Raw genomic sequence first — 24712 nt, 5'->3', positions numbered from 1 at the left:
TGATGTTACCACTTTCCATGTAACTGGTATAAAGAATTTCCTCTTCTCCAGATTCTTGGTTATCCACCACCAACTGAGGCTCTGGCGCACCTTTGGAGACAGATGCATAGGGAACGGCTTTGAACAAAGCCACCATCTTACCTAACAACAAAAGCGAATAGGAGGGTCCTTCTTTGCCCTGACCACATGGACCAGCTCCTTTATGGTGCTGATCTTTGCTTGGGGCAAAAATACTCTTTTGTGGTCTGTATCTATGATCAGACCTAAGTATTCTAGCCTTCTTAATGGTTTTAAGGAAGACTTCTCTAGGTTGACCTGGGTCCAACCTGGGTCTTCCAGGTAGCTGACTGCGGCGACCACGCTTTTGTCCAAGCGTACTAACCTGTCTATCAAGAGCAGGTCGTCTAGGTATGCTATTACTGTTATACCTTGAGCCCTTAGTATGGCCAGAGGAGGACCAGAACTTTTGTAAACACCCAGGGTGCAGTAGCTAGACCGAAAGGCAAGGCTACAAACTGAAAATTGAGCTTTTCTACCTCGAAGCGTAGATATTTCTGGTGAGCGGGGAAAATAGGCACATGCAGGTATGCATCCTGATGTCAATTGACGCCAGAATTTCTCCTCCTTGCAGGATGAAGACTACTGATCAGATTGATTCCATGCGAAACGAGAGGATATTCAAGAATCGGTTCAGATTCTTGAGATCTAGAATGGGTCTGACATCTCCATTTGGTTTTGGCACCGTGAAGAGGTTTGAATAAAACCCCAACCCCTGCTCTTCCATGGGGACCTCCATGATCACCCTTTGAGACAAAAGCCGATCTGAAAGAGAGACTTCTTTTTCTCTGGATCTTTGGGGACTTTTGACCTCAGAAAACAAGGAGACGGGAACTCCCGCAACTCTAGTTTGTAACTCAGACCTACTGTGGAGACCACCCATCTGTCCCGAAACTCTTCCTGCCAGACCCTTGAAAACTGCAGAAGCCTCCCCCCCACTTACGCGAGCGGGGGCGCCCTTTCATAAAGAGGTCTTAGCATTCAGGGATTGACATACACCTATTGCCACCACTGCAGGTTGAGTCACTGTTCCTGCCAAAGAAAACAAGCTTTTTAACAGGAATTCCAATCTTTTATTGGATGGATCCCTAAGCATTTCAGCATTGTCTACCGGACAAGTTAAATTTTTATTCACAGAGGATATAGCCGCATCAATTGCTGGTATATTCCACTTTTTTGTGAATTTTTTCCTCCATAGGATAACATGCTGAGAACTTTTTAGGAGAGAGAAAATGCTTACCTGGGTGATCCCACTCAGAATGCATAAGCTGTTCCAGCAATGGATAGACAGGAAAGGCATGCAAAGCTTGGGGAGGCTTTAAGGAACCCAAAAAAAGAAGTGGGCTTTCCAGCTGACTCACTTAAGGGTAGCTTAAATGTGGAGCGAACCATTTCTGTAAGCGATTGTACCAGCAATTTCTCAGATTGTGAAGCTGAAAAAGGTTTTTCCACAATTGATTCCTCGGAAAAGGAGTCAGCCTCCTGACGGTCCCCTGAAGGGGACCTCATCCTCCCCCACCCACCGATCCTCTGTTTGAGGGTCCTGGGCGGTAGAAGGGGACCTATCGTGTTTTCTTCCATGCTGGGATAATGCGATTAGAGTAGCCAACCTTTCCTCCAACCCTACCAAGGCTGAGGAGAAAACATCCTCAGTAATGTAGACAGGGGCTGAAGCGTTGGAAACAGTTGCAACACCTGACAAACCCGATGGCACACCCTGATCAGCTACCCCTGGTCCTTCAGGGGGGAATGGCATTTGGTGAGGCGAGACTAGGGTCCTCAGAACCTGAGGGTGATACCTTTGGTCCCCTTTTTGGGGTATTCATACTTCCCCTTCTGGAAGGCATAGTTCTAAGCATAAATGCAGAGGTACTGCCAAAAAAAAAAAAAAAACGCACCCACTGCTGAGAAATAGTCCAGCAACTGTTACTGCTATTAATGCTCAGCATGTCCCACACTCACATGCCCAGGTCTGCTTCTGTGTCCCTCCATCAGCCAAATGAGTCTGGCAATGGAGACTTTTATAATCTATGCCGTCCTGCGCTGTGAAGCTGAGCCGCACCAACGCCGCGGTAAGCCACGCCCCCTATTTCCATACTACGCCCCCTTTTTTTTTAAAGTAATTCCCGTTTGCGCGCGTGTGCGGGCATCTGATCCGACCGGATCAGCGTGTGTGTTAGGAAAAAGAGCATGGGGGAAGAGAGGAGAGCCGCCGCTACTAAGAGTGGTGAAATGGGAGGCGGAGCGGCAAAACAGCCGGACCCAATAGCGTCCCTCTACCTGCTCCTGGATTAGGGCGTGCCAGTGTCCATCACCTAAAGGTGGCCTATATACCCACATAGTTATTACAATGGCGCTCTGTGTCCCGTAATGTACGATAAAGAAAAAAAACTCTCTAGCAATACACACCAAACTGGACATCTGCAGAGTACCCTCAAGGCTCTGTGCTATCAGCAGATGGATTGGGGACTGTGGAAGAAGGTGAGGAACAGAGAAGACAGGATCAAACAGCTTTTTTACAAAATGCAGAGGATTAACCTCTTAGGTTCAACAGTGAATATAGCAAGCATGATTTACTGCATATACAGACTGATTTTACTGTTGTGGGTTTAGTAACACTTTAAGCTGACGTGTTCCTAGAGGGATCCCTGCGTTAGCTAGGCTATCGTTCCCCTTATTTCCCCTGCAATAGATCGGACCTCTTTGCATGCATCACTATGCTTTTAATAATTTGATTCTAGAACTAGTGTTGTTTACTATGCTATTACTGACTATGGGGTTGATTTACTAAAAATGGAGAGTGCAAAATCTGGTGCAGCTCTGCAGAGAAACCAATCAGCTTTCATGTTACCTTTGTTAAAGCCTAAATGAACAAATTAAAGTTAGAAGCTGATTGGCTGACATGCAGAGCTGCACCAGATTTTGAACTCTCCAGTTTTAGTAAATCAACCCCTATGTTCTGATGTCAATTTATTTATCCCTGAGGAAGAGCAAGTCTTGAAGTGCATCGGGCAATTGGGAAGGAAATTACTTACTGTAATTATTCTGTACACCTTCCCCTTTGGGACTAAAATATTTTCAGTATTGTGTACAACCTATGTGATCTTGGGCCAAGTTGTTGAACATATCTATACTTCATGGTCTGGATTAAGTATTCTGTTTCTTTCCAATAAAGCTTTGTTTAGCAATAAAGCTAATGTTTTCTATACTAAGTATGGTGTCTGATTTTGTGCCTATTAAGGCCCCTGCAAAATGATAAACCATTTGTGGTTCTATATACTGTTCATGTTGTTTAGGGTCAGGCACCAATGTAGTTTCTAATCACCACTTCTTGTATATACTAAAAAACATCTGAACCTGACTCTATGATGCTGATCAGCAGAGGTGTCCCTGTTCTGAGTACCTGTTGAAGGACACCTGCCATGAAAATAAAATCAAGGCTGTCATTGCTGACTTCTTGTAATGAAAAAACTTGTTGCCTGATAGTCATGCTAACATACTAGAACTGCTCATAGCTCCTCAGTGTTCTTTGGCTTCCCTTAGAAACATACTGCCAACCCTGCCAAGGGTTTTAAAGATCAAACAGTGTGACCCAACCCACAATGCAACCAAGAAAAAGTTTGGCACAGATTTACTGAGGACTGGTTGCAATGGTTAAAGATGAGAGACACACAGCCAGATGTAATAAACCCCTAGCTTTTTTCAGAGAATTAAAAAAATGATGATAATGGGAAACTAGAGGCACAAAAAATAGGATTTTTATAACAGCATACCTGTAAAATCCTTTTCTTGGAGTACATCACAGGACACAGAGCCATAGTATTAACTATATGGGTATATAGGCACCTTCAGGTGATAGACACTGGTATACCCAATACAGGAAGTTCACTCCTTATATAACCCCTCCTCCTACCTTTGTAGCAAAGCAATATACACAAATCCCAAAAGAGGGGAGGGACCTCTGTTTCCCGTGATGTACTCTAAGAAAATGATTTTACATGTAAGCTGTTATAAAAATCTTATTTTCTTTATCGTACATCACGGGACACAGAGCCATAGTATTAACTATATGGGACATCCCATAGCAATGCTATTTGAGAGGAGGGAGACACAACCCGTATGGCACCTCCAGAATTGTGGACCTATACTGCTGCCTGCAGCACACTGTGTCCAAAGGCGATATCCTCATGCTTTCTTACATCCACCTGATAAAACCTGGTGAATGTATGTACTGAAGACCAAGTTGCGGCCTTACAGATCTGAGCCATGGAGGCCTGGTGATGCACTGCCCAAGAAGCACTAACTGCTCTGGTAGAGTGCACTCTGACTAGAAAAGGTGGAATCTTACCTTTTAAACCATAAGCCTGAATTATAACTTGCCGAATTCATTTAGCAACAGTGGATTTTGACGCTGCCTGACCTTTCCTAGGATCTTCTGACAGCACAAACAAGACATCAGTCTTCCAGATCTGAGCAGTCGCCTTTAAATAGACTTTGACCGCTCTCACCACATCAAGACAATGTAGTGACTTCTTTTCCCTAGAACATGGTTTTGGAAAAAAACGATGGCAGGACAATATCTTGGTTCAGGTGAAAACCTGAGACCACTTTTGCCAGAAAACTTGGACGAGGACGCAACACGACTCTGTCCTCGTGAATAATCAAATATGGCTCTTTGCAAGAAAGAGCAGCCAAATCCTAAACCCTCCTTGCTGAGGATATAGCAACCAAGAACACTAACTTCCTTGTCAGAAGGACTAAGGGAGTATGCTGTATTGGTTCAAATGGCTGTTTTTGTAACACTGACAAGGGTGACACTGACACCAAGTTCAAGTCCCAAGGGTTCAAAGGAGGTCTGACTGGTGGATTAAGCTGCATCACTCCTTGCATAAAAACCCGGACCAAAGAATGCGAAGCAAGCAGTCTTTGAAATAAGACCGATAAAGCTGAGACGTGGCCCTTAATTGTACTCAAGGCCAGCTTCATCTCTACCCCTAATTATAGAAAGGCAAGAATTCTGCCTATGTTATACTTCCGTGGGTGCCAACCCTTGGACTCACACCAGGAAACATAAGCCCTCCAGACTCTATAATATATTTAAAGTCCCAAAACATTTAAAGTCCCAAAACTCCCATTTTTCTCTTCTGAATCAGGGATGGTTTTTGTCACGCAGATACATGCTCACAATCCACCAGCAAGTTAGAACATATTTCTTCAATCAATTATGGTTTCATGTTGTGTCATTAATTTTATTTTCACCGCTTAGTGCTGTTTTTACGTGTATATTATATGCATTCATTGTATGTACCTATTTATCAGTTACGACCACTATGTGGCGTCCTGTTGACATAATTGATGTACTCTCGATGCCCTATTGTATGCGCACATACATATGTGTGTATAAACAATTTTGGAATGACATTTATTACAATGTGCTTTTCTCTTATGTGGTTTTTGTTGAGATATGTTTGATACAATTTATGATCAATAAATACACTGTATTTAATTCATCTCCACGCTGTCTATGGACCTCATTTAAAGTCCCAAAACTCCCATTTTTCTCTTCTGAATCAGGGATGGAGGCACACCACACATGTGCCTCATTTTAAAGTCCCAATTTCCTTCTCTTATCTTCGCATTAGGGATGGAGGTCCATGGACAGGGTTGGTAGTGTCCCCCTGCCACCCATGTGTGAGGTTTTCAGGGTCTGGAGGGCAGTGTACCTTACCTGGATCCTGTACACTCAATGGACACAATCATTACGTGTCCATGAGTTTTTTCAGCCTAGCTGTGACACAATTTCACCTAGATATCATTTTAGATAGATGTGGCTTTTGGAGTACCCAGGCCGGCTTGTTGTCCGCCTCCCGGGAGTTGCGATGCGCTCTGCGTGTCCCCCCTCTTTCCCCCTCTCCCTCCCCCCCTTTCACCGGGGCGGGGAGGGATGCGTACATGCCTAGGGGGGTGGGCGGGTGCCCACAGCGCATCGGCGCCACGCCTCCGGCCGCAGGGGCGACGTCATCACTGACGTCGCGTACATGCAGGCATCAGGTGTTTCATCACTAGCCGGCCAGCTGGGTCATGTGGGCGTCTCCCTTGGGCGGTGTTCTCCCGTCCACGTCAGGGCCCCTCCCTGCACATGCCGTGCTTGGCGTGACGCTGGTGGTGTCAGCGTGTGCGTGGTGGGGGCGGGTGCATGTATATATGGCCGCTGCTCACACATTTTGGGTGTTTAAACTGACAATGACAGACCTCATTACAGCACTCGTCCACTTCTTTGGGATACATGTAAGCCTATATCAGGTTACCCCTCCCCTTTCTTTACTCCATCATTACTTGTTCCTTTTTTGTTTTTGTTTTTTATCCATTCAGTCCTTATCCATTAGGTACTGTCTCCATAGCCTTTCATTATACCATCTACTTGGCCAGTGGACATGGTTCACCTTTCTCCCTTTTATTGACTGTCCACTTTTTCTTTAACCTGATGTAATATTAGATTCTTGCATATCATGACATATTTATTCATGCACTTCCCCGTTTTTTGTTTTCAGATCCTTTCTGGCTATTAATTTGGCATAGTACCATACATGAATTATTCCAGGACCTAGTCACCCAATCTATGTGTGTGTGGGGGCTTTTCTTGCACGCGCTCCGCCAACGCATGCCTTTCCCACCTCAACTCCCGGTAAGGACCACCATCTTGGCCTCGGTCCCACCATTGCCGCATCTCCGTGTACTGACTTCATGTAAGTACTCAGGGGGATCTATATACTTCCCCCTGTTATTAACAGTTGCATATAGCACATATATTAATTGATACTTTAACTACGTTTTACAGATATTGTTGAGCATCTTGCCCCTGATGAGTGGTTTACACGAAACGCGTTGGACATTTTTGTCACGCAGATACATGCTCACAATCCACCAGCAAGTTAGAACATATTTCTTCAATCAATTATGGTTTCATGTTGTGTCATTAATTTTATTTTCACCGCTTAGTGCTGTTTTTACGTGTATATTATATGCATTCATTGTATGTACCTATTTATCAGTTACGACCACTATGTGGCGTCCTGTTGACATAATTGATGTATTCTCGATGCCCTATTGTATGCGCACATACATATGTGTGTATAAACAATTTTGGAATGACATTTATTACAATGTGCTTTTCTCTTATGTGGTTTTTGTTGAGATATGTTTGATACAATTTATGATCAATAAATACACTGTATTTAATTCATCTCCACGCTGTCTATGGACCTCATTTAAAGTCCCAAAACTCCCATTTTTCTCTTCTGAATCAGGGATGGAGGCACACCACACATGTGCCTCATTTTAAAGTCCCAATTTCCTTCTCTTATCTTCGCATTAGGGATGGAGGTCCATGGACAGGGTTGGTAGTGTCCCCCTGCCACCCATGTGTGAGGTTTTCAGGGTCTGGAGGGCAGTGTACCTTACCTGGATCCTGTACACTCAATGGACACAATCATTACGTGTCCATGAGTTTTTTCAGCCTAGCTGTGACACAATTTCACCTAGATATCATTTTAGATAGATGTGGCTTTTGGAGTACCCAGGCTGGCTTGTTGTCCACCTCCCGGGAGTTGCGATGCGCTCTGCGTGTCCCCCCTCTTTCCCCCTCTCCCTCCCCCCCTTTCACCGGGGCGGGGAGGGATGCGTACATGCCTAGGGGGGTGGGCGGGTGCCCACAGCGCATCAGCGCCACGCCTCCGGCCGCAGGGGCGACGTCATCACTGACGTCGCGTACATGCAGGCATCAGGTGTTCCATCACTAGCCGGCCAGCTGGGTCATGTGGGCGTCTCCCTTGGGCGGTGTTCTCCCGTCCACGTCAGGGCCCCTCCCTGCACATGCCGTGCTTGGCGTGACGCTGGTGGTGTCAGCGTGTGCGTGGTGGGGGCGGGTGCATGTATATATGGCCGCTGCTCACACATTTTGGGTGTTTAAACTGACAATGACAGACCTCATTACAGCACTCGTCCACTTCTTTGGGATACATGTAAGCCTATATCAGGTTACCCCTCCCCTTTCTTTACTCCATCATTACTTGTTCCTTTTTTGTTTTTGTTTTTTATCCATTCAGTCCTTATCCATTAGGTACTGTCTCCATAGCCTTTCATTATACCATCTACTTGGCCAGTGGACATGGTTCACCTTTCTCCCTTTTATTGACTGTCCACTTTTTCTTTAACCTGATGCAATATTAGATTCTTGCATATCATGACATATTTATTCATGCACTTCCCCGTTTTTTGTTTTCAGATCCTTTCTGGCTATTAATTTGGCATAGTACCATACATGAATTATTCCAGGACCTAGTCACCCAATCTATGTGTGTGTGGGGGCTTTTCTTGCACGCGCTCCGCCAACGCATGCCTTTCCCACCTCAACTCCCGGTAAGGACCACCATCTTGGCCTCGGTCCCACCATTGCCGCATCTCCGTGTACTGACTTCATGTAAGTACTCAGGGGGATCTATATACTTCCCCCTGTTATTAACAGTTGCATATAGCACATATATTAATTGATACTTTAACTACGTTTTACAGATATTGTTGAGCATCTTGCCCCTGATGAGTGGTTTACACGAAACGCGTTGGACATTTTTGTCACGCAGATACATGCTCACAATCCACCAGCAAGTTAGAACATATTTCTTCAATCAATTATGGTTTCATGTTGTGTCATTAATTTTATTTTCACCGCTTAGTGCTGTTTTTACGTGTATATTATATGCATTCATTGTATGTACCTATTTATCAGTTACGACCACTATGTGGCGTCCTGTTGACATAATTGATGTACTCTCGATGCCCTATTGTATGCGCACATACATATGTGTGTATAAACAATTTTGGAATGACATTTATTACAATGTGCTTTTCTCTTATGTGGTTTTTGTTGAGATATGTTTGATACAATTTATGATCAATAAATACACTGTATTTAATTCATCTCCACGCTGTCTATGGACCTCATTTAAAGTCCCAAAACTCCCATTTTTCTCTCCAGACTCTATAATATATAGTTCTGGAAGCTGGCTTCCTTGCATTAATCAAGGTCTGGGCCATGTTGGGGCTACCAGAATTACAGGCTTTCTTTCCAGCTTGATCCTGCAAAGAAGTCGTGGCAGCAACTGAATAGGGGGGAAATGCATAAATCAGTGAGAACTGATCCCACAGGGTCACCAACACATCTGTTCCGCATGCGAGTGGATTCCTTGTCCTGGACACAAATATGAAAAACTTCATGTTGAACCTGGACGCCAGAAGATCTACGTCCGGAGTTCCCCATTTCTGTCAAACAGCCCGAAAAAATGTCGGGGTGAAGAGACCATTCCCCCGGGAGCAATTGCTGGCTGCTCAAGAAGTCCGCCTGCCAATTCTCTACTCCCGGAATGAAAGCTGCTGATAGGCACGGAACATTCCTTTCTGCCCAAATTAAGATATGGTACACCTCACTCTGTGCCGCAAGACTCTTGGTGCCCCCTTGGCGATTGATGTAAGCCACAGCTGTGGCATTGTCAGATTGGATCCTGACAGGACAACCCCGTAACCTGAATGTCCAGGCCTTCAAAGTCAGACCCACTGCCCGAATCTCTAGGATGTTGATGGGCAAGGTCCTTTCGGTTCTTGACAACTGTCCCTGGACAGTTGTCTTTTCTAGCACTGCTCCCCAACCTGAAAGGCTGGCATCTGTCGTTACCACCTTCCAGATAACTGGTCTGAAGGATTTTTTTTTCAGAAAATACTGGTACCAACCACCAACTGAAGCTCTGGGACACCCTTGGGGACAGCCGCATTGGCAAGTCTAAAGCTTTGTTCCAAGCAGACAGGATACCGGTCTGCAACAGACTTGAATGGAACTGGGCATAGGGAACCACTTCGAATTAAGCCACCATCTTTCCTAACAACCTCATGCAAAGGCGAATGGAGGGATCTCTTTTTGAGCTGACCATCTGCACCAGCTCTCTTATGATGCTGATCTTTGCCTGAGGCAAGAACACCTTTTTCTGGGCTGTGTCTATGATAAGACACAAGTACTCCAGCCTTTTTAGCGGTTTTAAGGAAGACTTCTCTAGGTTGAGAATCCAACCCAGATTTTCCAGGTATGTGCTTGTAACGCGCACACTTTGCTCCAAACGGGCCACCGACTGGTCTATTAACAATAGATCGTCTAGGTATGCCAAGACTGTTATGCCTTGTGCCCTTAACCCGGCTAAAGGTGGAGCGAGAACTTTTGTAAACACCCGGGGTACTGTAGCTAGCCCGAAGGGCAAGGCTACAAACTGAAAATAATGCCGTTCTACCTCGAAACGTAGAAACCTTTGGTGAGCAGGAAATATAGGGACATATATGCATCCCTGATGTCGATAGACACCAGAAGTTCTCCTCCTTGTAGGATAGAAACCACCGACCTGATCGGCTCCATGCGAAAAGAGCGGATCTTCAGGAACTGATTTAGATTCTTTAGATCTAGAATGGGTCTGATATCTCCATTCGGCTTTGGTACCGTAAAGAGGTTTGAATAAAACCCCAAACCTTGCTCTTCTGTGGGGATTTGTATGATCTCACCCTGAGCCAGTAATCAGTCTAGTGCCCGAAACAGAGATTGCTTTTTCCGTGGATCTTTGGGAACGTTTGACCTCAGAAAATGAGACGGTGGAAACTCCCGAAATTCTAGTTTGTACCCTAGAGATGACCCATCTGTCCTGAATTTCTTCTTGCCAGACTTCTGAGAACTGCAGAAGTCTCCCCCCCCACCCTGGAAAGCGGGGGTGCCCCTTCACAATGAGGCTTTAGAATGCTGTTTTGCAGGTTTCCGCCCCCAGGACTTCTTTTGTGCCTGGGCCTGTCCTTGAGGCTTTCCTCTAGACTCTGACGGTGGAGGCAGTTGCCACTGCCTAGAGGCGGATGCCCCCGGTGCAGGAGAAAGAGTCCGCTTAAATGAAGGGCGTTTATTCCTTCTCTTAACTAGCAAAAAAATACTTTTCACACTTGAAATCTATTGGATGTATTTATCCAAATCATCCCCAAATAGTCGATCCCCATGAAAAGGAAAACCAGTCAGGAGCCTTTTGCATGGTGCGGGTGATTCCATTCAGCATAAGCTGTTCTAGCAATGCATGGACAGGAAACGTATGCAAAGGCTGTGCAGGTTTTAAAGAACCCAAAGAAGAAACTGAACTTCCAGCTGACTCTGTTAGGGGTAGCTTAAAAGTGGAACGAACCATCTCCGTAAGAGATTGTACCAGCAATTTCTCAGATTGCGATCCTGAAAAGGGTTCATCCATCGTTGTCTCCTCTGCAGAGGAGTCATCGGTTTGTCTTTCCTCCTGATCGCCTGATCCTCTACCCACTGTTCCCTTGGTAAAGGGTCTAAGGTGGGGGAGGGGGATCTACCACGCTTCCTATCCTTTTGGATGGAGGATGCGATTAAAGCCGCTAATCTTCCCTCTAGCCCCAACAGGGCGGAGGAAAGGGTATCTTCAGTCATGCATACAGGGGCTGAGATGTGAGAAGCAGCTGCACCACCAATTGACTCACCCTGGCTTGCCACATCTGGTATTTCAGGAGAAGATGACAGTGTGGAGGCACGACTGGAGTTCCCAGCGCCTGGGGGTGAAATTTTTGGTACCTTTTTTGAGGTCTTTGTGGTGTCTTTTTTTGGGAGGCATAGTCCTAAGCACAAAAGTAGAGGCACTAAGCAAATGCATGTACTTGCTGAGCAATAGTCTAGCATACAATGCCGCTAATAAAGTTCAGCTTGGTGCTGAGTAAAATGCATTTCCTCTAACTGGGAATGCCTGTATGCAGCGCCTTACGTGACCCCACTGCTCCTGTGTCCTGTGCGTCCAGCTACTAGCTGAGGAGAGTCTGTTTTCTGTGTTCGGCGCCCCCAGCGCCTGCGCCGCGTGTCCTTGTGGACGCTACGTCCCGCACACGGCGCCGTGCTAAGCCATGCCCCCTCAGCACATCCCCCTGAACCCCCTCTTGTTTAAAACATCCAGCAGTCTGCGCATGCGAATGGCATTCGGGTCTGCCAGTCAGCAGACCCAATGAGAGGGGAGGGAAGGGAAGGCTGGGGAGGCTGAATCAAGCTCCGTCCAGGTGCTTTCTGGGCTTCTGTGGGAAAACCACACAAAGTCAGCATAGGGAAGCAGCTGCAACCCCCGGGGGGGGGGGGGGGGGGGAACAAACCTCTGTTGTGTACCTCCCAGCTTCTTAGTTCCCCCAGGGGTGAAAAAATGCTGTAATTGGCAAATCTTTTCCTGGATGAGGAATCCCCCCTTATATATGCTGTTGGCCGACACCACACACATGCTGTTAGCTGGGACACTGAGCTGAACTGAGAGGCAACGTACAAAGGTATGTGCATTTATTCCCTCTAGTGGAGACCTAAGGCATGACAACATTTTACTCAAGGAAGAAAAGCCATAAGTGGACTTTTTACAGTTCCTAGGCTTCTTCCCTTACCTTACTTAAAGAGTCCCTTTTTATCAGGGTTCCACTCCCTTGGACCTGTATAGCACCCCACCAAGAAAAAATGTAGGTAATGTGAGCATAACCAAAGCCCTGGGTCCCGGGGTCCAACCCTGCAAGGAGAGGCATTACAGGCAAAACCTCGTTCTTCCTATACGAGGCCCGGGTACCATCCACTTTGGCCTCAGTGGTACTCTGGATGGATCCAGTCTGTGGAGGCTATTTAAATCCAGCAAGGATCCCTCCAGTGGAGCTCCTCAGAGCATATCTTCACTCGTGACCAACACTTTAGACACTGGCGAAAAAACGGAGGTACTCCTGGTAGGAGGAGGGGTTATAAAGGGAGTGAACTTCCTCTATTGGGTATGCCAGTGTCCATCACCTGAAGGTGCCTATATACCCACATAGTTAATACTATGGTTCTGTGTCCTGTGATGTACGATAAAGAAACAATCTTTTATTAAATGGATAGGTACTTACATATATCAATATATTTTGAATCCAGAGGCGTTCCAATGGAATTACATAAAACCAAAACGTACTAAAAGTAAGAAGAATACACAGCATCTTAGTATAAATATATATGTAACACAAAATCACACAGTGCGCAGCACGAAAGCTCTGATAATAACAAGTAACCCAGAGCAACCAAACTACAGCAATCTGATCATCATAAAACAACATGTTTGTGTAGATGTTTAGTAAAATAAACAGTAGGAAATTTATAAAGAGTATCATAGACACAGAAATTGGTCTCCTGTCTGTGTGACAAATGTTGCAAAATAAAATCAGTAATTTTGTACCACAAAACTCTTGATGTCCAATAGTTCCCAGATTTACAGAACTCCCCTGCCCCTGTACTGTCGGTGTGACTACCCCAACCAACTACAGTCAATTAATCAACAAGGACAAATAGCATAAGGAGGGTATGTAGCGTTTTCTGCATGGTGCTGTGTTTCTGAAAAGTGTCCGTGAATTCAGCCAGCTTCTTTTCTACTTCTAAACTTGTAGGATGGGTATCGATTTCTGTTCTTCTTTCCATTCACTGTACCTTTAGCTTCTCTTCTGCTGTCCTTTCATTATATTCAAGTTCTCTTCACTAGGTTCCTGAATCCATCTGTTGGTATTGTTCTTTTGACCCTTTATATGTCTTAATATACACTGATCAGCCATAGAATTATAACCACTCAGCATAACATGACCACCCACCTAATATTGAGTAGTTCCCCCTTTTGCCACCAAAAAGCCCTGACCCATCAAGGCATGGACTTCACTAGACCTCTGAAGGTATGGTTTGTTATCTGGCACCAAGCCATCAGTAGCAGATCACTGCCTCTGTCGGCTTGCCTTCTTCCCATAGTGCATCCTGGTGCCATCTCTTCCCCAGGTAATTGACGCACCTGACTATCCATATAATGTAAAAGAAAACATGATTCATCAGACCAAACTACCTCATTCCATTGCTCTGTGGTCCAGTTCTGATGTTCATGTGCCCACTGTAGGAGCTTACGGCTGTGAACACGAGTCAGCATGGGAACTCTGTCCAGTCTGCAGCTATGCAGCCCCTTACATTTAAACTGCAATGCACTGTGTGTTCTGACACTTTTCTATTGGAACCAGCATTCATTTTTTTAGCAATTTAAGTTACAGTAGCTCATCAATTGGATCGGACTTCATGGGCCAGGCTTCGCTCCCCATCTGCTTTACTGAGCTTTGGCCACCCATTGTACTGTTGCTGGTTTGCCAATCTTGTTTTCATGAACCACTTCAGACCAGGAACATCCCACAAGAGCTGCTGTTCTGGCGTGCTCTCACCCAGTTCACTTGCCCATTTTTTCTGCTTTCAACACATCCACTTCAGGGACAATATGCTCACTTGCTGTCTAATATATCACACCCACTTTCAGATGCAATTGTAATGAGATAATCAACATTATTCACTTTACCTGTAAGTGGTCATACGGCTGATCGGTGTACACACACACACACACACTTCAATAATTATGTAGAATTTATTATACTTATGAATTTAGATTATATTGCTTTGAGGAACCACATGGACTCTTCAGGTTTTGTGGATACACTGATATGTACAATGACTTATTTTGTGCACACCTAGTGACTGGCCCTTCCTATTAAATAGGTTGAGAGATCAACAAATCAATGTAGGTGGCTGGTTACTTTCTGAAGCTGTGCCAATACTTTGGGGAGGTTAGTTCAAGCCTGGTTTAGATTCATTTCCTACAACTCCACTATTGACTAGGCACAATAACAGAGGGATAATAAATACTGCATGGGTGCATGCTATGCTAAAACGTCTAGATAAACAAACATGCAGCCAGTTTGGTTTTCCTGTATGTGGCTCCAGCTTGACGGCAGTCAATAAAAAGTAAGAACCGGTTCACACCAGAATCGTACAGGAACATGGTGCATGTTCTTGTGATTTTCCCTGCAGTGTGATTTCCAGCCCATTCATTTGAATGGGCTGAAATCACACAAAAAGTAGTGCATGGACACCAAATCGCATGGTACTGCTCAGCACATTGAGTTTGCGATCTGCATTTGGGATGCAATTTATAATGTATTGGCACCTGCATCATATCACAAAGACAGTGCATTTTGAACATGGTGAGGGAAACGTGCACGGAACATAGTTACATTGTAGGTGAGGTTGAAAAAAGACACAAGTCCATCAAGTCCAACCTATGTGTGTGATTATATGTCAGTATTACATTGTATATCCCTGTATGTTGTGGTCGTTCAGGTGCTTAACTAATAGTTTCTTGAAACTATCAAAGCCCCCCCGCTGAGACCACCGCCTGTGAAAGGGAATTCCACATCCTTGCTGCTCTTACAGAACACGCCTTTCCTGCACTGCGTTCTGGTATGGACCGGCCCTTAATAAAAACATGGCCTTCCATCAAAAAAATTTAGCTTCAGCACATGAAAGCAGAGTTCCAACCGTTTCCGTGTTTTAATAAACACACACTCACTTGTCGCACGATTCAGCATTGTGGCCTGCCCGAAGCCTCGGTTCTCTCCCCCACCTCTGCCCAGCGTCGGCATCACTAGTGTGGGCACCCGGCTGTGACAGCTTGTGGCTTCAGAGCTGGGCATGACTGCTCATGCGCAAGATGTACTGCGTGTCCTGAATGGCCGGGCAATCTTCTGGGACCTGGGACATGTCCCAAGAGATTGCAGGGAAGGAGGGGGAGAGAAGAACTTCCACTTCCCGAGCAGAAGTGGGAGCTGGGTACCTATCAAAACTAGGTACCTACTCTCCCCCCCAAAAAAAATGACATGCCAAATGTAAGTGCGTCTAAACTAACATTTTTTTCATTGTCCCCCTGCAAAGTTTCACAAACACCTGTTGATTCTACCAGTGATGTCCACCCCCTGATGCTTCCTGTGATGGAGTGACAATGCTCCTAAATTTGAAGCAGTGTTGTCACCTGCATAGGCTGTGCCTTACTGCACTACAGTGGTTAAGGAGATATTCCAAAGGTTGTAGTAATCAGCATTTCACTGCTGAGTGACAAGCCTATAGCTTGTCAATCAGCTGCTGCCCACACCTAGTTCTGTACACTACTTTTTTCTGCTGAAACTCTCCTATTGTGAGCTGCAGTGCCTGCGAGGGGGAGCATGTGCGACACAAATAAAGATTTGGCTTACTTAGGGAAGGCAAAGAATGTCATGCAGGAGCCTTTAGTTTTATTTAAAAATAACAGCAACATCAGCAATGCAAGAATAAAAGGGTAAAAACGAACCTGTGCTCCAGAGACTGGTGGTCCCTAAAGGTTGGAAAGATGGACAGAAACGAGAGCATTATGACAATAGAAATATAAATATGATTATAACAAAAGCTTTAAAAAGGAGGGTTTCTAAGATGTTTTGTTATTGTTTAATTTTAAAGGAAAAAATAAAGTTAAAGCATATTAACAGATGTTAAAGTGTTTCAAAGGCTGACATTTTTTTACCTTCATGCATTCTATGGCACTCATGCGGGCTCCCCCCCCCCCCCCCCCCAGCCCCTCTAATACTTACCTAAGCCCGATCTTGATCCATTAGAACAGCGGTTCTCTTGGCTCTCTTCCTCCTCATTGGCTCAGACCATTGACTTCTGTTGCTGTCAATCATAGTCAGTGAGGTGGGAACGGGGAGCGCGGCCAAGCCCTGCTCTATGTGTCTTATAGATACACAGAGCGGGGCTCGGGAGAGAGCCCGCGCAAGTGCCCCCATAGAAAGTGGCTTGCTATGGGGGCACTCAGGAGGGGGGGGGGGGGGGGAGACCCAGGAGTGCTGGCAGTGGACCCAAGAAGAGGTGAATCTCGGTTGCACAGAGCAGGTAAGTATAACATGTCTGCTTTTGTTTTTTCCATTTTGCCTTTTACAATCACTTAAGTATTAATAGAAACGCTAAGGGAAAGATTTAGGATACAGATTTTACCTTAATTCTGTTAAGATCTGAGTCATTGTCATCCTGTAAAGAAAAAAAAAAAAAAGAATGAAAGTACAAAAAACTAGAAAACAGCAAACAGAAAAGGTTATGAGAAGGACCATCCCTTTAAATGTGCAAAATTTAGACAAAATACATACGAAATTGTCTAAATTTTGTTATTCTCAATTTATGGTGATCATATATGCAGTGCCTGATAAAAGTTCTCCTGAAGAAGCCATCGTTTGGTGAAACATGTAGAGATTAGAATAAACTGCATCTGTTTCATGTATTGTATGGTCATTTATGACGACAACTTGTTGATTTTTAGATGTTTCTAAATAAAACTTTGATATATTTTTATATATTACTTGTCATTGTTGTGTTTTGGCACCTTAAAAATCCCATATTTTGTTCTCTTGCTATGTATTTAAATAGGTAAATGGAAATTAATCCTCTTATGGGACTTTAAAGGGAACACCTACACACAGGTCATAAAGAGTATGGAAGATCTAAGATTGTATTCAAATGATAGAGTGTTTATTAATAGTATAGATCTTCAAATGGATCTGTGGCCGTGACCACGGCGTCCTCTGTCCACAGCACGCTGATCTCCATCACACCGATCCTATACCTGGGACCCCATCAGACTGGACTCTGCAAGCCTCCCCTGGCCTGGCACCCTCGTCCAACATCCTACCTCTTCAGTGCCCTGCACCATCCTCTGGCCGGCACCATACTTACCCCCCTGTCTGCAACACCAGGGACCCCCCCGATCTCGGGGGTCACTCAGCGGGGGGTACTACACCCGGCCACACAGGACCCATGCCCAGACGTCCTCTGTACATACCCCTCACAGCTTCTCGCCAGTAAACCACTGACGGGCTAACTCAGACTGGAGCCCTCCCAGGATCATCCCTCCCACTGGTGGTCTTTTTTGACGCCCTCTGTTGGTGAATTCCCCCCTGGTGACTGCGCCTTGGGTGGGCACACAAGCCTTGCGGGTTGTGGACCAGAAACAGGACATACCTCTACGTTCAGTGGTGTTACGTCCCCCCCATACCCCCCTCTCTCCCCCTTTTTTAATATGGATGCAGCATTAGACACATGCCCTCCAAGCAATACTACATGACATACCTTTTGTTTGCTGATTCCAATCTGATACCCCTGAAGAAGAGTATATCTCGAAACGCGTCGGGTACTCCCCGCATGTGTGTTCCATGTGTATTGGAGTTCTATGATTGTGAATTTTTTGCATTCTGTATTGCTATCTTCTTGTATGTATCACGTATGCTGCATATTTACCCCATGTACCACAAATCCATTTGAAGATCTATACTATTAATAAACACTCTATCATTTGAATACAATCTTACATCTTCCATACTCTTTATGACCTGTGAGTAGGTGTCCCCTTTAAAGTCCCATAAGAGGATCAATTTCCATTTAGCTAGTTTAACTTGGGATGTGGGTTCATCCTACCCCTTAGACCAACTTAGCACCAACCCCTGTTTATTCTTGCTATGTATTTAAAGGATTTCAGTTAAAGGAACCATAAAATATATAGGATTTTGTACTGACAGCCCACACGTTTCAGAAAAGGGGACATAAACTAGCAGCATAGGTTGGAAGGGCAATATTTACAAAAACATTTTTGTCCTACCGCTTGGTGTTAAAGGTGATTGTAAACCCTTACCTTGTAAAACAACCCATTCAGTTTAAAATAGAAATCAAAGGCAAAACATTTGTGTGTATAGGTATGAAAAAAACATTATAAATACCTCTTTTTCTCTTTTTTTTTTTTAGGAGTGATCATATTCCCTCTGTTCTCAGCTGCATAAGAGCTGGGGAAGAGAAGCAACACTGCACTAAGCTTCCCCGCAAAAGGGTGTGGGACAAGTCTGATCATTGAAGGAGAGTAGGCTGAGTTCCCAGCACAGCTAGGGAACTGACTACGGTGGGCTCTCATACCTAGTGTGGTCAGTTTTTATTAGGAAAGCAGAGGGACTGGCAGGAACACCAGGGATTTTACATAAAAGAGACAATACAAAGAGAACAGGATACATTTTTATACGCAAGTACATTGTACAGCAGGCACATATCATGCACTCTATACAATGCAAGCACATCATGGCTGTTGGGAGGGGTAGCAGGATGTTGTACATAGCACCCTGCAAGGTAGCATGCTGGCTCTTGGGAGACTTGCCAATATCAAAATGCCTTGATTGGTGAATGTCCGCCTGGAGAAGTAGATGTTCCATGGTGACTACATTTGCATGCAGACCATCCTAGGAAATCTTGTAATGCTGAGCCTCCATGGCTGATAGAACTGAAATCCAATGAATGAAAGGGGTAGGCCAGGAACAGCCAGACTGGGGAGGAAAGGTTTAGGACTTCTTCCATCCAGGAAATGAGGCCATCGCTATCTGACATGCTCCAGCTTCCAATGCACATACCTTGGAATTCATAAAGGCTGGCACAGACAGATTTTGTGAAAGTGATGAAGAATGCGTCAAATTTATGTACCTATCTAGAACTTGTACTTGAATTTGGCTCATGCTGTGCCACATTTAGAATGTACTCGAGAAACTTTTACAAAAACTGTCTGAGCCAGTTTTTCACCCTGTACGCCAAAGGAGAGTTGGTGTTAAATAGCTCAACTTTTACATTTGGCGCATTCAATGCGACACAATGTAAAAGTAGTGCATTTTAGAACTACCCGAATTTGGTGCACGAATCGTTGTCAGAACCAAAAGTATTGCAAATGCTTCATGAATTTGGCGCAATATATCAATGCCAAAAAAGTGACGTGGCAGCTTTATTGAATTCCCCCCGTAGTGTTCTAATGCTCACAGTGTGCAGTGAAATAAGTGTAAACTATTTCAGTACAGCAGGGGATCCTGTAAAACTGTGCAAGACTGATGGGAAGGTTCGAGTTCAGTTTTAAAAGCAACAGACCAACCTGGGGGTGATTTTCATCAGCCTTGGTAGCGAGAATGCAGAAATCGCCAAATGTGGTCACAGATATCAGGCTCTTTACATACTTCACAAACTTCTCGTTATTCTTGGTATCCCAGAAAACCACACAATACTCTGGACGATCAGGTCTTGTGTAAGCGTATACAACGGTGTTAGAGCAAAAGCCCCACTGCAAGGAAAAAAATTAAAATAAACAGCATGATGGTAAAAAATTCATATCATGTGATAATTAAAACACATGCTTTATTTGTGCACAAATCACCAAATTTCCTATGAAATGCAATTCTCAGAGCCCAATCATGCCATGCTATCAGAAAATATCAAATAAGATTACTTTGGCAGTCAATAATATGATAATAATCAATAACACCTGATAATTGTACTAACAGGGATTTGGTTTATTAAACCATGTGTGGCCAAATTATAGACAAGAAAGCTAAATGAACACACACGGGGTTATTTACGAAAGGCAAATCCACTTTGCACTGCAAGTGCACTTGGAAGTGCAGTCGCTCTAAAGTGTAGATCTCAAATGAGGGGAAGCTCTGCTGATTTTACCATCCAATAATGTGCAAGCTAAAATGCGTTTTTTTATTTTCCTTGCATGTCCCCCTCAGATCTACAGCGACTTTACTTCCAAGTGCACTTGCAGTGCATAGTGGATTTTCCTTTAGTAAATAACCCCCACAGAGTTATTAAAGGAGTTGTAAAGGCAGAAGGTTTTTTATCTTAATGCATTCTGTGCTGAAGAAGAAAGAGTGTAACACTTCACTGGTAATAAAAAGCTGGCAGAAGGTGCCAGTATATCATAGTTCTATAAATGTAGGTGCCATTTGTGTGGTGCATATGATGTTCCCATGTGTAACTCGTTGATTGAATGACATTTCTTACCTTGTAATCTGGTCTAATGTTTGCAAAGTATATGAATGAATCTACAGCCAGTCCGATTCTCAACCCTCCTCCTTCCCAGGACACAGCAGACATTTGTTTTCCCGGAACCTTCAGGGTACGTAGATGCTTGAGAAAAAAATGAATAAATGAAATACAACAGAAAGTGTCCTCTCTCATAATTCCCACTTCTACAATTGTCAATTTGTAAATGTAAGCATAAAATGCTACCTTAAAAAATAAATAAATAAATAAATAAACATTTTTAAAAAAAGGGCCTTCAATCACCTAGCCTGTAGAGAGGACGCTGCTGTGTTTTTATACCCCAGGCTTCTGAATGCCATCAGCAGGGGCAAACCAATGTACGTGAAGAAAACAGATGTGGAATTTACAGTGTCTTGAAAAAGTATTCATACCCCTTGAAATTTTCCACATTTTGTCATGTTGCAGCCAAAAACATAAATGTATTTTATTGGGATTTTATGTGATAGAACAACACAAAGTGGCACATAATTGTGAAGTGGAAGGAAAATTACAAATGGTTTTACATTTTTTTTACAAATAAATATGTGAAAAGTGTGCCATGTATTTGTATTCAGCCCCCCTAAGTCAATACTTTGTAGAACCGCCTTTCACTGCAATTACAGCTGCAAGTCTTTTTGGGTATGTCTCTACCAGCTCTACCAGTCACTCTAGAGAGTGACATTCAATTTTGGTCTCATCTGACCAGAGCACCTTCTTCCACGTGTTTGCTGTGTCCCCCACATGGCTTCTCAGACTGCAAACGGGACTTCTTATGACTTTCTTTCAACAATGGCTTTCTTCTTGCCACTCTTCCATAAAGGCCAGATGTGTGGAGTGTACTACTAATAGTTGTTTTGTGGACAGATTCTCCCATCTGAGCTGTGGATCTCTGCCGCTCCTCCGGAGTTACCATGGGCCTCTTGGCTGCTTCTCTGATTAATGCTCTCCTTGCCCGGTCTGTCAGTTTAGGTGAACGGCCATGTCTTGGTAGGTTTGCAGTTGTTCCATACTCTTTCCATTTTTGGATGATGGATTGAACAGTGCTCCATGAGATGTTCAAAGCTTGGGATATTTTTTTATAACCTAAGACTGCTTTAAACTTCTTCACAACTTTATCCCTGACCTGTCTGGTGTGTTCCTTGGCCTTCATGATGCTGTTTGATCACTAAGGTTCTCTAACAAACCTGAGGGCTTCACAGAACAGCTGTCTTTATACTGAGATTAAATTACACAAAGGTGGACTAATTAGGTGACTTCTGAAGGCAATTAGTTCCACTAGATTTTAGTTAGAGATATCAGAGTAAAGGGGGCTGAATACAAATGCACGCCACACTTACATAGTGTTACATAGTTAGTAAGGTTGAATAAAGACACCAGTCCATCTAGTTCAACCTGAGTGAGTGTGGGTGTGTGTCTACAATCATCCTTATTTATTTAAGGTACCCATATAGCGCCGCCAATTCACGCAGCACTCCACACATACATTGTACACCCACATTGGTCCCTACCCTCAAGGAGCCCACAATCCAAGGTCCCCAACTCACATTCATATACTGGGGCCAATTTTGAACAGAAGCCAATTAACCTACCAGCATGTCTTTGGAGTATGGGAGGAAACCGGAGTACCCGGAGGAAACTCACGCAGGCACAGGGAGAACATGCAAACTCCAGGCAGGTGGTGTTGGTGGTTGGGAATCGAACCAGTGACCCTTTTTACTGCTAGGCGAAAGCGCTACCCACTACACCACTGTGCTGCCCAATATCTTTTTTAGATATTTATTTGTATAAAATTTTGAAAAACATTTTCCTTCCACTTCACAATTATGTGCCACTTTGTGTTGGTCTATCACATAAAATCCCACTTACGTTTTTGGCTGTAACATGACAAAATGTGGAAAATTTAAAGGGGTATGAATACTTTTTCAAGGCACTGTATGTGAACTATGTCTATAGTGAATAATATACTCCGAAAGAGAGTCCGACCTCCAGGAGGGTACCCTTGCCTATCATCAGAAAGCAATTTGTGGCTAACATATTCAGAAAAACACAAAATTCAGTACAAGAAAGGGGGCGCACAACAATGTTACACCATAAAAAGCAGCATCGAAGACAAACAAAGCAAACTGTTTCACTCATATTTGTATGTATCTTAATCAGATTTTAACCCGTTTTTGTCACTGGTTAAATAAAGGACTTAAAAATCGAATCTACCTTCTACTACTACAGTGGACAAAGCCATCAACTAAAATGAAAAGGCCAGGGAAAAGAACATAAAGGACAGGAACTGTAACACTAAAATTAATGTTAGCAAAAAGGAAAACAAAAAAACAGCAAGTGTGCTTGGATTTCCATTCTATACATAGAAAAAGAGCAAAAAGGATCAAAAATAATTGAAGTAAAAGACATCCGTGTGCACACCCACAACAATCAATCAGGCTTAGCTTCACTCTCAAGTTGGCCTGGAAAATAAGAAATTAGATCTGCCACAGATGTCATTCTCTTTGTTGCAGTGTGTATGTATAAAGAAATAATTCAATTGGTAAGCATCTAAATAATAATTACCTCTCCAAATGGGGTGTAAAACTGTACAATATTGACATCCTTATCCTGAGTAGTGGCTCTCTGAGAGCCTGCTATAGCCAGGACACTTCCACAGTGATTCCACTGTATGCTGACCACACTCATTCCAGTATCGATCAAAATTGGGTCTACAAAAGGAAAAAACACATTTGGGTAACACTGAGAAATTAGCAATTTAACAGTAATCAGTGTATTTATTTAAGAAGACTAATGCCCCGTACACACGGTCGGATTTTCCGATGGAAAATGTGTGATAGGACCTTGTTGTAGGAAATTCCGACCGTGTGTGGGCTCCATCACACATTTTCCATCGGATTTTCCGACACACAAAGTTTGAGAGCAGGCTATAAAATTTTCCGACAACAAAATCCGTTGTCAGAATTTCCGAACGTGTGTACACGAATCCGACGCACAAAGTGCCACGCATGCTCAGAATAAATAAAGAGATGAAAGCTATTGACTACTGCCCCGTTTATAGTCCCGACGTACGTGTTTTATGTCACCGCGTTCAGAACGATCGGATTTTCCGACAACTTTGTGTGACCGCGTGTATGTAAGACAAGTTTGAGCCAACATCCGTCGGAAAAAATCCTAGGATTTTGTTGTCGGAATGTCCGATCAATGTCCGACCGTGTGTACGGGGCATAACACTTAAACGATAATATGCGTCTTTCTGAGACAGAGAAAGAACTAGAAAAGCTACAATTTCTGGGGAAATTGTGAATAGTGTTCTTGCCTCTACAACGGGGAGTGGGCGGAGTAATTGGGTGGAGTGGCTTGAGTAATTTTTTTTTTTCTTCAAAAATGATTTTTTTTTTCAAAAATGATTTTTCTTTTTTTCAAAAATGATTTTTCTTTTTTTCAAAAATGATTTTTTTTTTCAAAAATTATTTATTTTTTTTTTTTTCAAAAATGATTTTTTTTTTTTTTCAAAAATAATTTTTTTTTTCAAAAATAATTTTTTTTTTCATGGGGCGGTCATAATGTTTTGGCTGATCATGGGGTGGTCATAATGTTTTGGCTGATCATGGGGTTGTCAGCTTTTGTCACCTCCCACTCTAGTTTTGAACATTTCGCCATTCATTCCTATGGGACCAATTTCGCCGCAAAAACAACGATATTTTGTGAACCATTCTGCGAAACGTTCCACAAAGTAATAGCACACCAATTAAATGACATTGAGGCCGGATTCACACTGGTATTTTTCAGCTTTTCACAAAGTTCCACAAGGTAATAGCACACCAA

At 43.7% G+C, this 24712-nt stretch overlaps 1 protein-coding gene across 2 annotated transcripts in view; it reads right to left on the bottom strand.

The window, feature by feature from the left end:
* Positions 1-24712, bottom strand: part of WDR35 (WD repeat domain 35) — a 136992-nt gene that overhangs the window by 76392 nt on the left and 35888 nt on the right. For both annotated transcript variants that reach the window (XM_073625339.1, XM_073625340.1), the window contains exons 8-13: positions 23450-23595; positions 20867-20992; positions 19959-20144; positions 17009-17041; positions 16329-16352; positions 13042-13102 (exon numbers count right to left, since the gene is read on the bottom strand). In XM_073625339.1, coding sequence (XP_073481440.1) covers positions 13042-13102; positions 16329-16352; positions 17009-17041; positions 19959-20144; positions 20867-20992; positions 23450-23595 — 576 coding nt within the window. The remainder of the gene's footprint in view (positions 1-13041; positions 13103-16328; positions 16353-17008; positions 17042-19958; positions 20145-20866; positions 20993-23449; positions 23596-24712) is intronic.

The sequence above is a fragment of the Aquarana catesbeiana genome, linkage group LG04 (assembly GCF_042186555.1).
Source record: "Aquarana catesbeiana isolate 2022-GZ linkage group LG04, ASM4218655v1, whole genome shotgun sequence".
Classification (NCBI taxonomy): Eukaryota; Metazoa; Chordata; class Amphibia; order Anura; family Ranidae; genus Aquarana; species Aquarana catesbeiana.
This window is presented reverse-complemented; position numbering and strand designations above follow the sequence as displayed.